Source organism: Gekko japonicus, unplaced genomic scaffold (assembly GCF_001447785.1).
Source record: "Gekko japonicus isolate JY-2015 unplaced genomic scaffold, Gekko_japonicus_V1.1 scaffold2, whole genome shotgun sequence".
Lineage (NCBI taxonomy): Eukaryota > Metazoa > Chordata > Lepidosauria > Squamata > Gekkonidae > Gekko > Gekko japonicus.
In genome coordinates, this window is record NW_015175358.1 from 3,119,376 (window position 1) to 3,133,581 (window position 14,206).

The window sequence follows — 14,206 nt, forward strand, 5'->3', positions numbered from 1 at the left end:
GACACCACAGAGTTTTCAAAGTAGGAGACGTTCAGAGGTGGTTTGCCATCAGCCTCTGTACAGCAACCCTGGACTTCCTTGGTGGTCTCCCACCCAAGTACTAACCAGGGATGGTTTTGCTTAGCTTCTGAGATATGATGGGTTCGGGTTAGCCTGGGGCATCCAGGTCAGGTTTTGCGTTGTGTACATGGTCTGTACACAAAAGTAGGCAAGGCAAGCCACATTTCATTCCCCCACCACAAACTGATTCTATACTTGTGATGCATTGATTGGCTTAACAGATGAACAAGGCTTCAGTTGGATGCTTATTACATTGATAGTAAGACTGTAACAGAAGGAAAGAACCTGGCTCAGATTCTTGAGCAAGACGTAAGGTAAAGGGTTGGCTCCTTGTCAAAAGCAGAGCATCCTTACAGCTACCTCCAGTTTGGATCCACTGTTATGAGAGCCAGGTCTACACAGACCCTATCCATGGTGAGGTCTCCACAAATTGCTCCATTGTGTGAAAATGGTATATCTAGACATATGAAGCTGCCTCATGCTGAACCAGACCATTGGTCCATCAATGTCAATTTTGTATTATCTGACTGGCAGCAGCTCTCTAGAGCAGAGACGTCAAACTCATTTGTTATGATGGCTGGATTTGCCATAAATATAATTTTGTGGGGGTGGGCCATGTGTGCCATAAGATGTAATGCCAGATACCGGAGATATAAATTTTATAAAGGACACAGGCAATCCCAATTAACAATATTATCTTTGTACTCAAAATACAAACAAAAGCAATTGATGCCTAGCAGTGAAAGCAATTGATTTACTGAGGAGCCCACAAAAGCCCCAATAAATGTATTTAATCATATGCAAGACTAGGTTTTTTCCAAGGGATACCATAAGAAGGGGAGCACCTTATATTCCCATACATACCAACTGCTTGTGGGCTGGGTAAGAGCCCAGGATGGGCTGGTCCTGGCCCCTGGGCCTTATGTTATAATAAATATAATAAATGTTTGACACCCCTGCTCTAGGGTCTCAGTTGGCGGTCTTTCACATCATCTACTACCTAATCCTTTTAACTGGAGATAAAAGGGACAGAACCTGGAATCTTCTGTATGCCAAGCAGATGCTCTACCACTGAGCCACAGCCCTTGAATTTATCCCCTTCACGAAATACCAGGGAGGTAGCAAGCTGTTAAAACTGAATCCATTGCACTGCTGTATGAACCATAAGAATCAACACTGCAGATCTTAATATAATGGATACAGTACAGATGTGGCTGATTATGTATAAATCTTCTGCACAATAGCCCCAATCCAGTACAAATTTAATTTTAGTGGCTATAAACTGCACTCATTCCTGGATGCAGCTAATGCAGGGCTATACTCAAACTTGATTGCCAACTGGGGCCATATTTCCAGATGGGGATTCAAAGACAGGAAAGGGGGATATGTAGTTTTCTCGTAGCTGGCAGAAATGTCTAGAACTTCACTTCTTCTTTGAGCCTGAGGGTTTATGCGTATTTTGGTGTCTATAAACTGCCACTGTTGGAAATACATTCTGTGCATCTTTGAACTACTGCTGATATGTGATACACACATGACTACACAGAACATCATATGCTTATAAGCACACAAAAGAACAAGACAGCTCTGTTTCTACTTTTTATATGTTTTATTATAAAGAAAGGTAAGATAAGCATTGTGAGCCAAATGTGCAGGTACTGTGAAACAGCACCATGAAGAAAATAAAAATAATAATAATAAAAAAACCACATGGAAAATGCACTTTTCATAAACTGTAATTCTGCTTTCTAATTTTTCATAAATAGACAAAAATCCTTGTCAGCAATTTTAAATAGATGGACATATGGCTGAAAAAAAATATAATAATGCCATATAACATGGATATAAATTGTCCATTTCTTGCTGTACAAATAATAGAAACAAGTTTGGCAGGGTTTCTTTTTATACACATCTCCATTCTATGTATAACTAAAAAAATGTGCTACAATTAATATAAAATGCTTTTACTATAAAGTAAACTACTAATTTTTTTCCACAAAAAATCTTAAAGATGTCTTTAGCACAGTTCTAAAACATTTAGTAAGCTACTTACAACTATCCAACAAATTATATATTTTTTCATGGTCTTTTTTTCACATTGTTTCGCTTTCTCCCATTTGCACTTCTGCTTCCCATCTGCTCCATCCTTCTAACAATAGTTTTTATGTTTTTATTTTTAATTTTTTTCGCCAGACGTCCGAGGCCTTTCGCATGTACAATATTCACACAGACTTCACATTTGTCTCGCACGAAGTTTAGTGCCGTTAGCAAGTCAAAAGAGTGCCACCTCCTCCTCCTCCTGCTGCTGCTGGAGCACTGTGCCCGGGTCTGTGCTGAACCTAAAAAGCAGTTCGCTAGGAAAATGGTCCATAGCTAAGCTGGTGGCAAGCAGAGAAAGGCGCGCGCGCAGAGTGGTGTGGAGTGTGTATGTGTGTGTGTGTGTGGGGTCCTCTGTCAATTTTGTTCTTCATGATTTATGCATTGTTGGCTTCCATTTACAGTAGACTTCTGTGAAGAAAGAGAAAGAAAGAGAAGAGGAGGGACGAGAAGAAGAGAAGGAAAGAAAAAGACTGCTCTCCGAGCCAGGATATGAAGCCAAAGGCCAGGTGCTCTCTTGCCCGGGTGACCTGCTTGATGCCCATCTGGGTAGCCTGTATTACAGACCCTCTTAAATGTCCTTCCTTTTCACCTTTGGAGAATGGAGATGTCAGGGTTTAAGTGAGGTAGAGCGACTTGTCCCTTGGCAGCATGCTGTAGGAGAAAGGAAAGGGAGTTTAAAGTGAGAGAGTGATAAGCAATTAAAAATAACAATAAGACAAGCACCAAGCCAGCAGCAAATCCATAAGGTCTCTCACACCAATGTTTTAGGGATAAAAAAGTGCTGAAAATTGAATTTTAATATGAGAAGGAACAATCCAAGACCTTTTCGGTAGCAGTACTCAAGCCATTAATACTTGCACACTGCAAAGACACCAGTGAGAAACTTTAAAAGGAGTTTTTAACATTCATAATAGCTCATGTCTCAAGGTGTGAACTGATGCCAGTAAAATCAATGGGATATTTGCCATTGGTTTCAATGGGATGTGGACTTTACAATATTCTGGAAGAATGAAGCTTTTTAAAAGTTGCCTTCTCAATGAACAGAGAGGCAGATACATTTTGTATTTGATAATTCTGTACTGGTCACATTTCCTTGTTAAAATTATTTCACCCACTGATTGGTTCAACCTTTGTCAGATGATGAATAGGCAAAGTAACAAAAAACTGAGGTTCAAATTCAGAAATTCCAAAGAGAATGAAAAATGCCAGTGAATTGACTGGTGTATTTATAAAAGCACATTAATATTGGAGTATAATTAATACAATGTATCTCAGATTCTTCCTACAGTAGATTAGTTTCTGATCTTTTTAAACATCCTTCCTTCTTAATAAAGTGGCAAAAGAGTTAGTGCACTCTTCTCAGAAATGGTATGAAGTCAGATACATGTTCAGTGCTTGGAACTCACTTCAGCTAGTTAGAGGGAGGACATCTGAAGTGAACACATGTGCAAATGAAGCTGCCTTATACTGAATCAGACCAGGAGCTGTTCAAAGTCAGTGTGGTCTCCTGTGACTGGCCACAACTATCCAGTTTCTCAAGAAGAGGTTTTCACATCACTACTACTTGATCCTTTTTTTAATGAAAGATGCAGGAGGCTGAACCTGGGACCTTCTGCATGCAAAGCAGATGCTTTGTCACTAACCATGGCCCCTCCCCCTTCATTTCTGTCATTTTAACCTTATCTCCTTTTTTCCCCAAAAAAGTTTTTATTGATATTATCCCATAACCCACACCCACATAACATACAGAAAATAACAAAACAATATCTTCCATAGATGGGCATACAGCCATCAGTCTTGCCTATGTTTATCTCTTAATCATCCCCTAACCCTTATACTTCATTTTCCACCTTATCTCCTTTTTTGAGGGAGACTACCTTGTTGGATCAGGGGGATGCTGTGGACACAGTGTATAAAATGTGGTTTGGATCCTATTCCTGATAAGTGGATTTGTAACTGGTTGACAGATTATACCCAAAGAGTGCTTATTAATGGTTCCTCATCCAGATCATGCAAAGGGATGGGATCACTTTACTCTGTTCTGGAGTATTGTCTTCATTTTTGGGCACTGTAGTTTAAAAAATATGTTGACAGGCTGGAATGTGTCCAGAGGAGAGCAACAAAGATGGTGAAGGGTCTGGAGACCAAGACCTATGAGGAAAGATTGAAGGAGCGGAGTATGTTAAGCCTGAGAGGTGATATGATAACCATCTTCAAGTATTTGAAGGGCTGTCATATAAAGGATGGAGCAGAGTTGTTTCTGTTGCCCAGGAAGGTTGGACCAGAACCAATGGACTGAAATTAGATCAAAACATTTTTTGGCTAAGCATTAGGAAGAACTTTCTGACAGTTAGGGAAGTTCCTCAGTAGACTGGATTTCTCGGGGGGGGGGGCTCTCTTCTTTGGATGTTTTTAAGAAGAGGCTAGATGGCCATCTGACAGCAATGCTGATTCTGTGAATTTAGGCAGATCATGAGAGGGAGGGTGGAACGAGATGAGCCAATGCTTGGCTCTTGTGGACCTTTCTGACATGCCCAAGGTAATGCCAATCGCCACTTTGGGGTCAGGAAGGAATTTCCAGCTCTGTTTCTATTTGCATATTATTGTTGCTTTTGTCACTATTGATATTATAATGAACAAAAGCAAAATGCTGCTTATGAGTCAGCTGAGATGTGTGTGAAGACCAGGCCTATAGACAGTAGAGAACAGGGTTGCCAATGTGGTGGCTGGAGATCTCCTGGGATTACAACTGATCTCCAGGCGACAGAGACTGGAGAAAACTGTGATAGAGAGTTGACCTGGAGAAAATGGCTGCTTTGGAAGGTAGACTCTATGGCATTGTACCCCAATGAAGTCCCTACCTTCTCCAAACTCCGCCCTCCTTGGGCTCCACCCCCCACAATCTCCAGTTATTTCCCAAGCTGGCAATCTTCGTAGAGAATCATGAGTTGTCTGTACATAGTCACATCTTGTAGTCCTTATGAGGCATGTTAAGGTAAGACCATCCACCACTGTGGGACAATTTTGCCTTCACCACATGGGACAAAGCAAAGGGGACATGAACTAACAAGACCAAGCTAAGCAAATTCCCTTGGGAGGTCATCATTTTGACCAAATATCTGGGGCATGTGATAGGATTAGGAATATGATGGCCTCAAAACCTTTCCACCCTGCCCCCCCCCATGTAAAAATACCTAGGTTTCCCCTAAGGATTTGGAAATGCCGAACAAACTCCCTCCTATGAAGTACTTGTGGAATAAGTGCGAGACTTTTTCAGACGATAAGATACTCAAAATGCTTTCAAAGAACTCTGCAGTATAAAGATTTTTATACTTTCAGCATGAGCGAGATGCTGATCTGCAGTTTTAGTTACTGCTTTGTGTGCCTCTGTATAATTTAACCAATTTATTATTAGACAACTGAAACTGGAATTAAACTGACACTCTGGGCAGAAAATTAAAATGGTGCCTCTTCTGCTTCCTACCTCTTAGACATTCTAGACTTCTCACAATGGGTTGCTGTAGTTTCACCTACTCAGGCCTTACTAATGGATTCTAGGCCCTAGAAATCCTCATATTTCCACCTGCTGCCTGTAGGATTCTGTCCGCCTCTTTCTCCTTGCAGCACCAACCCTCCACTCTTTATCCTTTAGCTCCAGTTGTTGCAGTGGAACACGAATAAGGGAATGTCCCTATCATATGCAGTTGCTGCAGCAAAAGTACAGCTTGCTAGAACTGCGCCATTCATGGCATTCAGCTAAGTTTGCCTAGAAATACTAGTAAAAGAAGCTAGCAATAATAATGATGCGGTAATCAGTGGAAAGTATCAATAGATGGCACAAGACCACATAGAAATAAGTATCCAAAGTTCTCATCTACTTTCACAGAGGGCAGAACACAATGCTAGTCTCCATACAATATTCCTATTTGATCAGTAGATCATTCACGCTCAACAGCCTCTTCACACTGGGTCCAGAAACATCTGTAATATGCCTAGAGTGTAAGGAGGACTATAAATGAAGCAAAATAAAATAAATAAAAATACTTTATCCTGTCTAATGGACACTTGGGGTAATTTCAGTCTATAGAGCCACTATGCAGCTTCCTAGTCAAAACCTCAGACAACAAACATATCTATAAATCTTACACACTAAAAGATGCTGTTATTCCATTTCAGAAAGCAACTGGATATTTCACCCTGCCATTGTTCAATGGCGTTGGAAGGAGAAGACATTGATTTACAGGGCTGGGCTTTACAACCCATAGATGTTATCACAGTAGTCCTGTTCACTGCATTGTTCAGACACTCCCCCCTTCCTCACTTTATGTGAGTTTGGAGAAGTCATGGGGTTAAGAAATAGCTGGCTACTGCCATTCCTAGTTTGGCTGCAAACTGTGGACTGACTAGCCTTTTCTAAATTGTACCCTGGGAATTTTGGAAAGATAGGCATAGCAGTGGTAATGTACTGAAAGCACTAATACATCTGTTTGCAAAAGACGTTGGCATTGTATCAATTCCCTTTTATAATCTCCTTATTTGTACTTTTTATAATCTGCGTCTAAAACACTCTGTCTTCCAACCTTCAGCAAAGATTTAATACGAACACAAAGTAGCAACATCTCCTAGTAGCAAAACTTCATTAATTTTACAAACTACTCTCCCAAGCACATTATGGGTATTACTATAAATAATTTAATCTAAACTAAGTGCATTCGCCACGTTTTATCTTTGCTTTTTTATGGTGTTTGTGCACTTACTCAAGTGATTTGGAAGACTGAATAATTTGGAAGGCATCTTTCAGTCTCCTACATGAATTAGCCCAGTCTGTTTTTGTTTGGACAAACTGACTGTCTGCAAGTCAGCAGGTCTGCGTGATTTGCTTTGCGGACTAATGCTCTGATGTTCAGGCTACTTTGTCAGAGTGCTTCCATGACCACGCTGGACTAAAAGGTTTAAAGAACATAGTTAAAGACTTTGATTAAGATGCCCAAAGAGGTGAACATACATGATAGCAAGGCAGAGTAAACAGCAATTAGCATGGAGAATATGAGGGACCTGCCAAGCATTCAGGAGTCTAATAAACAGAGAAGAAAAGAAATAGCCCTTTATAGTGCTTAATGTTGTAAAAAGAAAAGGTTCCAGTTCTCATATATAAGGTTGCACTGATTTCCGCCAAGGTAGCTGGTACTCTGTACTGGAGAGTACTGCCACAAAAAAACCTTGGCCCTTCAAAAGAAAGTATCAATAGTCCAGATGATTATCACTGGCGGATAAATTTTAGTAACAGTGTAGATATTAACAGCCTAAATCTTAAGATTTTCTAGTGCGCTTGGGTGTTTGGTATGGGGGCCTGATGATACTGAAACAGGGGCTGCAATCTGACAGGATGCTGTGGGGTTGGCTACAGGAAGACTGCAAGGAATGGTTCCTTCTCATTCCTGGAAAGTCATCTTGGCTGGCAATATCCCTAAAAATGTCTCTGCCTCACCTGTCAGGGCTGCTGTTTTAGTCACATCAGTGCAAGCTACTGTTTCTACTGATGCAGTCCCAGCTTCATGGGCCTGGCCTGTTAAAAAAAAGGTCCATATAATGAAAACTTACAATGAGTTTAAATCACAGAAATTGTGTGGCCGATAAATTTCAAATCAGGATTTTGACAGCCATGTGATGTCTCTCTATTTCCACAGATCCTCTGTACCTGTCCAGACTATATAAAAAAGGCAGCTATAGTGCTAGAGCCAAAGGGCTGGGCTTTGCAACCTTTAGATGTGTCACTGGGCATACTTCTGTTTCATACAACATGTTGCCAGCAAACCTGCAATTTAACAGGGAACTACAACCAACCTTGGCTTCCTTTACACGTACCCATAGGGAGCCAGTGTGGTGCAGTGGTTAAGAGTGCCAGATTAGTATCTGGGAGACCCAGGTTTGAAATCCAACTAGTGCCATAGAAGCTTGCTGGGTGACCTTGGGTCAGTCACACTCTCTTAGCCTAGCTGACCTCACAGGGCTGTTGTGAGGATAAAATGGAAGAGAGGAGAATGATGTAAGCTGTTTTTTTGGGGGGTGGGCATTAGGGAAAAAGGCAGGGTACAAATGAATTAAATAAATAAGATACCAAAATGATGTTTTTAAAGGATTTTTTAAAATTTAAATGGCATCAGTTAATAAATGATATATATGTTTGCAAATGGTACATTTGAACAGGGCTTTTCTTTTCTTTTTAAAGAGATGCTGGAATTCTCAAGAGGGAAATGAAGTTTTCAATCAGTATACTGAAAACTCAAGAACTTTTAAACATTTTAAAAAGAACTTTGTCATAGAGGTTCCAGAACTCCATTCTGGCATGTTCCCCCAGAAAAAAAGCCCCGTGAAGGTATACACTTAAGTCCTTTTAGGTACAGAACTAAATATATATATACATAATGTTTGAAGTGTCCCTCAGTCTCCTTTTCTTAAACAGTGTGCTAAATATCTTCCAGGTTTGTTTGCACATTCAAAGTGTCTTTGTTTTAAATATTTCAGTTTTTAAGTGTCCCTAAGTCTCTGTTCCAACACAGCTCAAGCACACATGCATTGCTCTGCAACAAAATACCGAAGACACTCCAGTTGCGAAGTACACAGGCCTCACTCCGTTTATCAGCTGCAGGTGGCAGCACCAAAAAACTTATGAAAAGTCATATTGCCATTAAAAACATTCTTCTCATTGTAACAGATATAGCTAGGAATACAAGGGAACAGTTGCTGGACTTGACCAAAAAAATCATAGAAGATATTTCTGTGCACAAAAACAGAATTAGCCCGGCCTTCCAGCTAAACATGCCAAAAAGTGAAAGACACAAAATAGAATAGCCTCGGAGACGTACAAAAAACAAAGCAGTAACATAAACGTATGGCTTTGTGTCGATTAGAAGTTGCTAAAGCCATATGAACAGATATTATTTGTTGAGGCCCAGATGCAGTGATCTTCAGAGAATGAGAAGAATGTCCATCTTCACAGTGGTGAAGATATGGTTCAAAGATGGAGTGTATTGGTTGAGGGCCAACAGATATTCATACGAATGAAAAACTTGTAATCAGTATTTTTAAATAGACTTTGTTAAGTAAAAAAATTAAAAAGTAGCCAGAATGAACTAACAGTTTTTATATATTTTAAGAAGACATTTCAAGAACAGATAACCTTGTATGGTGTTTGAAGTTATAAGATAATTAGTTAGCTAAGAATGTGTGCCCTTATCAAGTGTCAGGAGAAGATTTTAAAATCCTATAAATGTGGAAAGTTGAACTGATGGAGAGCTTCTTCTTAGAAGGGGCTTCTTGCTTGTGACCTGCTTATTTTTGAGGTAAGATACTTTTATGTACTAGTGTGGTTGCTCTCCTTTCATTAGTTATGTAACAATGATGGATGGGATAATTTTCTGTTGATTTAGTCAATGTTAAGTATGCAATAGTTATACATTACTTAAAGCTTAAAATGGAACCAGAGATTCTCTAATAGTATTACTTGTATCCATAATGGACCTAAAGTGTTATTGAGGTGTATCTCTGGCAATGAATTAAATGATCGGGAAAGATAACTAGATGCTTAGGGCTTCTTAAATGGATAACCGTATCTGAATCAGGCTTGACTTGAGTAATCTAGAACACCATGAACAGCAAAGTGCAACTCTGGCAACTGCTGAATTAAATCATTTTGTGCAGTGGACGTCATTCATTTCTCCTAGAATACAATCAATGTGAGGTGTATGTTGAGCCTGTGGCCAAGCAGTCAAAGATGTTTATTGAATGGCAGTAAATCTGTTTGCCACTAAATGAAGATTTGATGTCTAACTGCCTCCCAGAATACTTATATGATGCCAATCTTCAGTTCCCTATTCAGACCCTACCTTTCTGCAGGAAAGCTTTCCTCCCTACTAAGCCGGTCAAAGGGATGAACCAATATTCTCCCCCTGTTTCTTCCTCCTTCCCCCTCATCCTATCCCTTTGCTGTCTTCCTTGTCTCGAATTTTCAAATTGTAAGCTCCTTCGGGCAACGGTCTGTTAAGTGCCAGACATACTGATAGCATTATGTAAACAATTAACTTAAAAATAACTTCCTGTTTCATAAAAACTTGAATTTCTTACGTATTATTGCTGTTAACTGAGAGGTGATTAATTCAACAAATAACATGCAACATCAAATACTATAGGAGGATTGTGAGTAAGATGCAACCAGTTATGACACTTGCTGTGGATCATCATGTATTATGAAGTAGGCCAAAATGGAAAACCAGCACACACCCCAACTGGATGTTTGCTTGCAGTGTCTGAACTACTGAACTTAGTTCACTGTTTGGCTGCCCTTCCCAGCATAATCTGAAAGGTTTTACATATGACTTCCCAGGAATAAGAGATAAAACCATGAAATCTGACATTTTCACTGTGACAAAGGCATGAAATGGGAGAACAGGAATGTTATGATGGCACTGTGCACACAATACTGCATCTTGCCAGAATGCTAAAGAGCTTGTTTTAGCTACTTAGAACTGCTTCCTGCCCTTTCCTTTAATACTACATGGGAATCAACCAATGGTCTTCATAATTCCAGTGTGGCAAAAGAATGCAATTTTTCTATTAAGGCATACATTATTTTTATATTAAGCTATACAATGAAGCAGCACTAAGGCAGACTTCTAAAACACACCACCCCAGACTAGGCAGCTTATTACATAACACCTACTTTCTGAAAGGCTCCTATGAGAGAGATATAGGCAGTGTTTAAAAATCAGCTCTTTTTACTGCAGATTCAGTTTCATATAAGCAACAGAACAAACACAAATGGAAACATTTTAGAAAGTCCTGAACACTAATACCTTGCTTAAAATTGCTTATTTGCCTCCCACATGCTTATAAAAATAGCATGTTACACAGTCATTTTCTGCCTACTGCAAGCAATTTCTTTTCCCCCATAGCAAGCAGAAGTGTATCCTTGGAAGGAAGATGCAACAAGTATTTGGGTCAGGAGTAGCAAATGTTTAGGAAGCCCTAGAAACCAGATTTTGCAATATACTTCTGTCAGCTCTGAAACCCACTCAGATGATTTAAAAGCCACTGTCCCCACTTAAGTGGGATGTGCAAGAGCCCCTTCCTGGCAGGTACACCTGTATATGAAATGTTAAGCAAATGTTGGAGGCCTATAATACAGGTTGGAGATGACTTCAGACTTGCCTCTAGCCACTTGCCTTTCCTTTTCCTTTTATTTATTAGCGCATTTGACCAAAGGTCTCAAGCTTAAACCACAGCAAAGTTTAAGAATTATAACATAGAATATTGCATAGAACAATTAAAACACATCCAAAGATACATTATATGGTCATCAAGAACCGTTATGCGATTACAAATATTGCAAAATAGGAGACTTTAGATACATGATGTCAGGTAGCCCTGTCATAGGTCTGGAATGTGGAGGGGTGCCCTCCCGTTTTCTGTCTCAGCTGTCCCTGGCTCACCAACTGTTTGCTATCTTATGCTTGACCTTGTAGATGCTCCAGCTGCAGTTTGCTCGGCTGGGAAAGTTAACGGCTTTTTGCTTTGCCTGCTTGCTTTGCCCGCATTTGCGAGATGTATCCATTGGCTCATGCTTACAGGGGGATGTTTGATTCTAGTATAAGTCAGAGGCCCTAGTATTGACAGCCATTCCTGACACAAGTTGTACACGTGTCTCTAGTACTGGATCTACCAATAAACAGTTATCTTCTCATGAAGCCCTGTGTTGCGTAATCTGACTAAGGACCCTGACAAAGTGTCAGGAATCTTCCTCCCTTGACCCGCATCTCTCACACTGAGGTAAGCGACAGCAAGGAGACCAACATCCCAGTTTCGACCGGGGAGAATACCCTAGTTCCTCTTGGGGAGCCAAGCACTACGTCCGCCATGACAGCTTCCGTCCCGCTGAGTGCGGGGATGGACGGAACCGACCCTCTACTGGAGCCCTTCGGAGGGGCAACAGCCAGAGTGACTACGAGGTTGAAGGCGCTGCGTTGGGGCCGGTTGGTGATGGTTCAGCACGGACACTCATGAAACCTGGACTCTTGCTTGACGTGAAAGTAGTTATGATCGTCCTCCATGGGAGATGAGCTATGAAACGGAGGATGGCAGTGCTACCGAGAGGGGCAAGGAGGCTGAGGAGTTCATAGGCACCTGGCTGGAGTTACTCAAGCGGGGCTACGATAAACTCATGCAGATGGAACCCCCCAAAAGCTGGCGTTCTTTGTGGTGCGTGTCCACAGTTAATCATGAACTGGGGCCACCTCTTTCCTGACAAAGACTGCTGGGTGGATTGTATCGCATCCCGGTTGAGAGATGAGGCAGCTGACTGGCACGTGAGTTTGCACAACGCTGATGGACCGGAACTCCAGTTGGTAGATGCCTTTATGTGGGTTCTCTGAGCTCAATATGAAGACCTGAATGCTAGTGAGCAAGCTCGGGCTTACTTACACACCTTCAAGCAAGGGAAGCAGTCGGTGCGGGAGTATACCGAGGAGTTCAAGTGCCAGGCAGCTAAGATCAAGGGTTGGCCCGATGGAGTGATGGCCGAGCAATACTGCCTGGGTCTGCACCCCGACATCAGGGAGATGGTCCTTCACAGTGTCCACCCTGTGTGTCTGAATGACTGGATGTGCAAAGCGGCAGATGCTGAGAGCTGCTTAAGAATTATCAGAATTGACAATGCTGCAACCATGGGTAAGACTGTTTTGACGTCCCTGAAACCCAAGACCCCTCTGAAGCAGAAAAAGGGGGTGCGAGAGCAGTGGATGAAACAAGGGTTCTGCCTGAAATGTGGCAAAGCCGGCCACTTTGCTGCGACCTGCCCGGGATCGGGAACCCAGGGAGCCATACGGAAGGGACCGGAAAAGAAACGGGCTGACACCCCAACGAAGAAACCATCCACCTGTCCCAAGACCCAGCGAGCGCTACAAGCGAGTGTCCCTGAGGAGGATCCCGATTCAACCAGCGAAGAAGAGGACCAACCGGTGGGAAAAGGGCAGGGCATGCAGTGAGCAGCGCTGAACAGGAGGTCCTGAACCCCAAGGCGCCTAAAACAGTGAGCGGATACCCCTCCCTCTTTTTTGTGACTGTGACTGTTCTGAATCCGGAGCTGGGTACCCACATATGGGTACGTGCTCTGATAGACTCAGAGCGTGGTCGAGACTTAATCAACCCTTCACTAGTCACGGGGCTGGGGCCGAAAGTTGTCCAACTCCTGGATCCTATTGTGTTTACCCAAATGGATGGGTCGGCTATGAAAGACCCTTGTAAGTACAAGACTGTGCCTTTGCAGATGGGAGCGGGAGCACATTGGGAGCATTGGCCCTTTGTCATCACATCAGTCGCTCGCTTCCCTATGGTGCTGGGCAGCCCATGGCTTCATGACCACGACCCCTATATTCTGTGGGACAAGGGGATAATTAAGTTTAAATGCCAACATTTAAATATTTAAACCAGAAGATAAAATATTTCCATAGAATAAATATACTAACAGTTCTTCTTGGTAGTTTATGTTATTAAGCAATATGGGAGGAAGACCAAGCCATTCAAGCTTACTGTCAATGTATCTTTCCCACATACCCCTGTAGTTATCCTCTTTTAGCAGGTGTGGGAGACCCCCTTGGACACTGGGTGCTGAATAAAAGCCTTCAGTCTTAATTTGAAGGCAGCAGGTAGGCACTTGCAATGACTGGGCACCTTTTGAAATCTTGGACAATTTTGCTCCCTTAAAGTGTGACATAATACAGTTAGGCTGCGGTCACACACGCTAAATAATCCACTTTCAGTCCACTTTCAGTGCACTGGATTTTTACTGTGTGAACTGGCAAAATCCAATTGGAAAGTGCATTGGAAGTGGATTGAAAGTGGATTATTTAGTGTGTGTGATCATAGCCTTAGTCTGAGGTCTGATTAAGAGGAAAGACTATCAAGGGTCACACTTGTTGTGGTTCAGGAACTAGGTGTAGCCTACTTCCTCCCCTGAAGAAGCAGCCAAGGAAGACTTATAAAATCAAAGAGC

The 14,206-nt window shown here is 41.7% G+C and overlaps 1 protein-coding gene across 2 annotated transcripts in view; it reads right to left on the reverse strand.

Annotated features, from left to right (window-relative positions):
- Nucleotides 1-2,080: 2,080 nt before the first annotated feature.
- TOX2 (TOX high mobility group box family member 2) overlaps nt 2,081-14,206 on the reverse strand; it is a 358,898-nt gene continuing 346,772 nt past the window's right edge. For both annotated transcript variants that reach the window (XM_015425269.1, XM_015425268.1), the window contains one exon: nt 2,081-2,811. In XM_015425269.1, the coding sequence (XP_015280755.1) occupies nt 2,775-2,811 (37 nt within the window). In that variant the 3' untranslated portion in view covers nt 2,081-2,774. The remainder of the gene's footprint in view (nt 2,812-14,206) is intronic.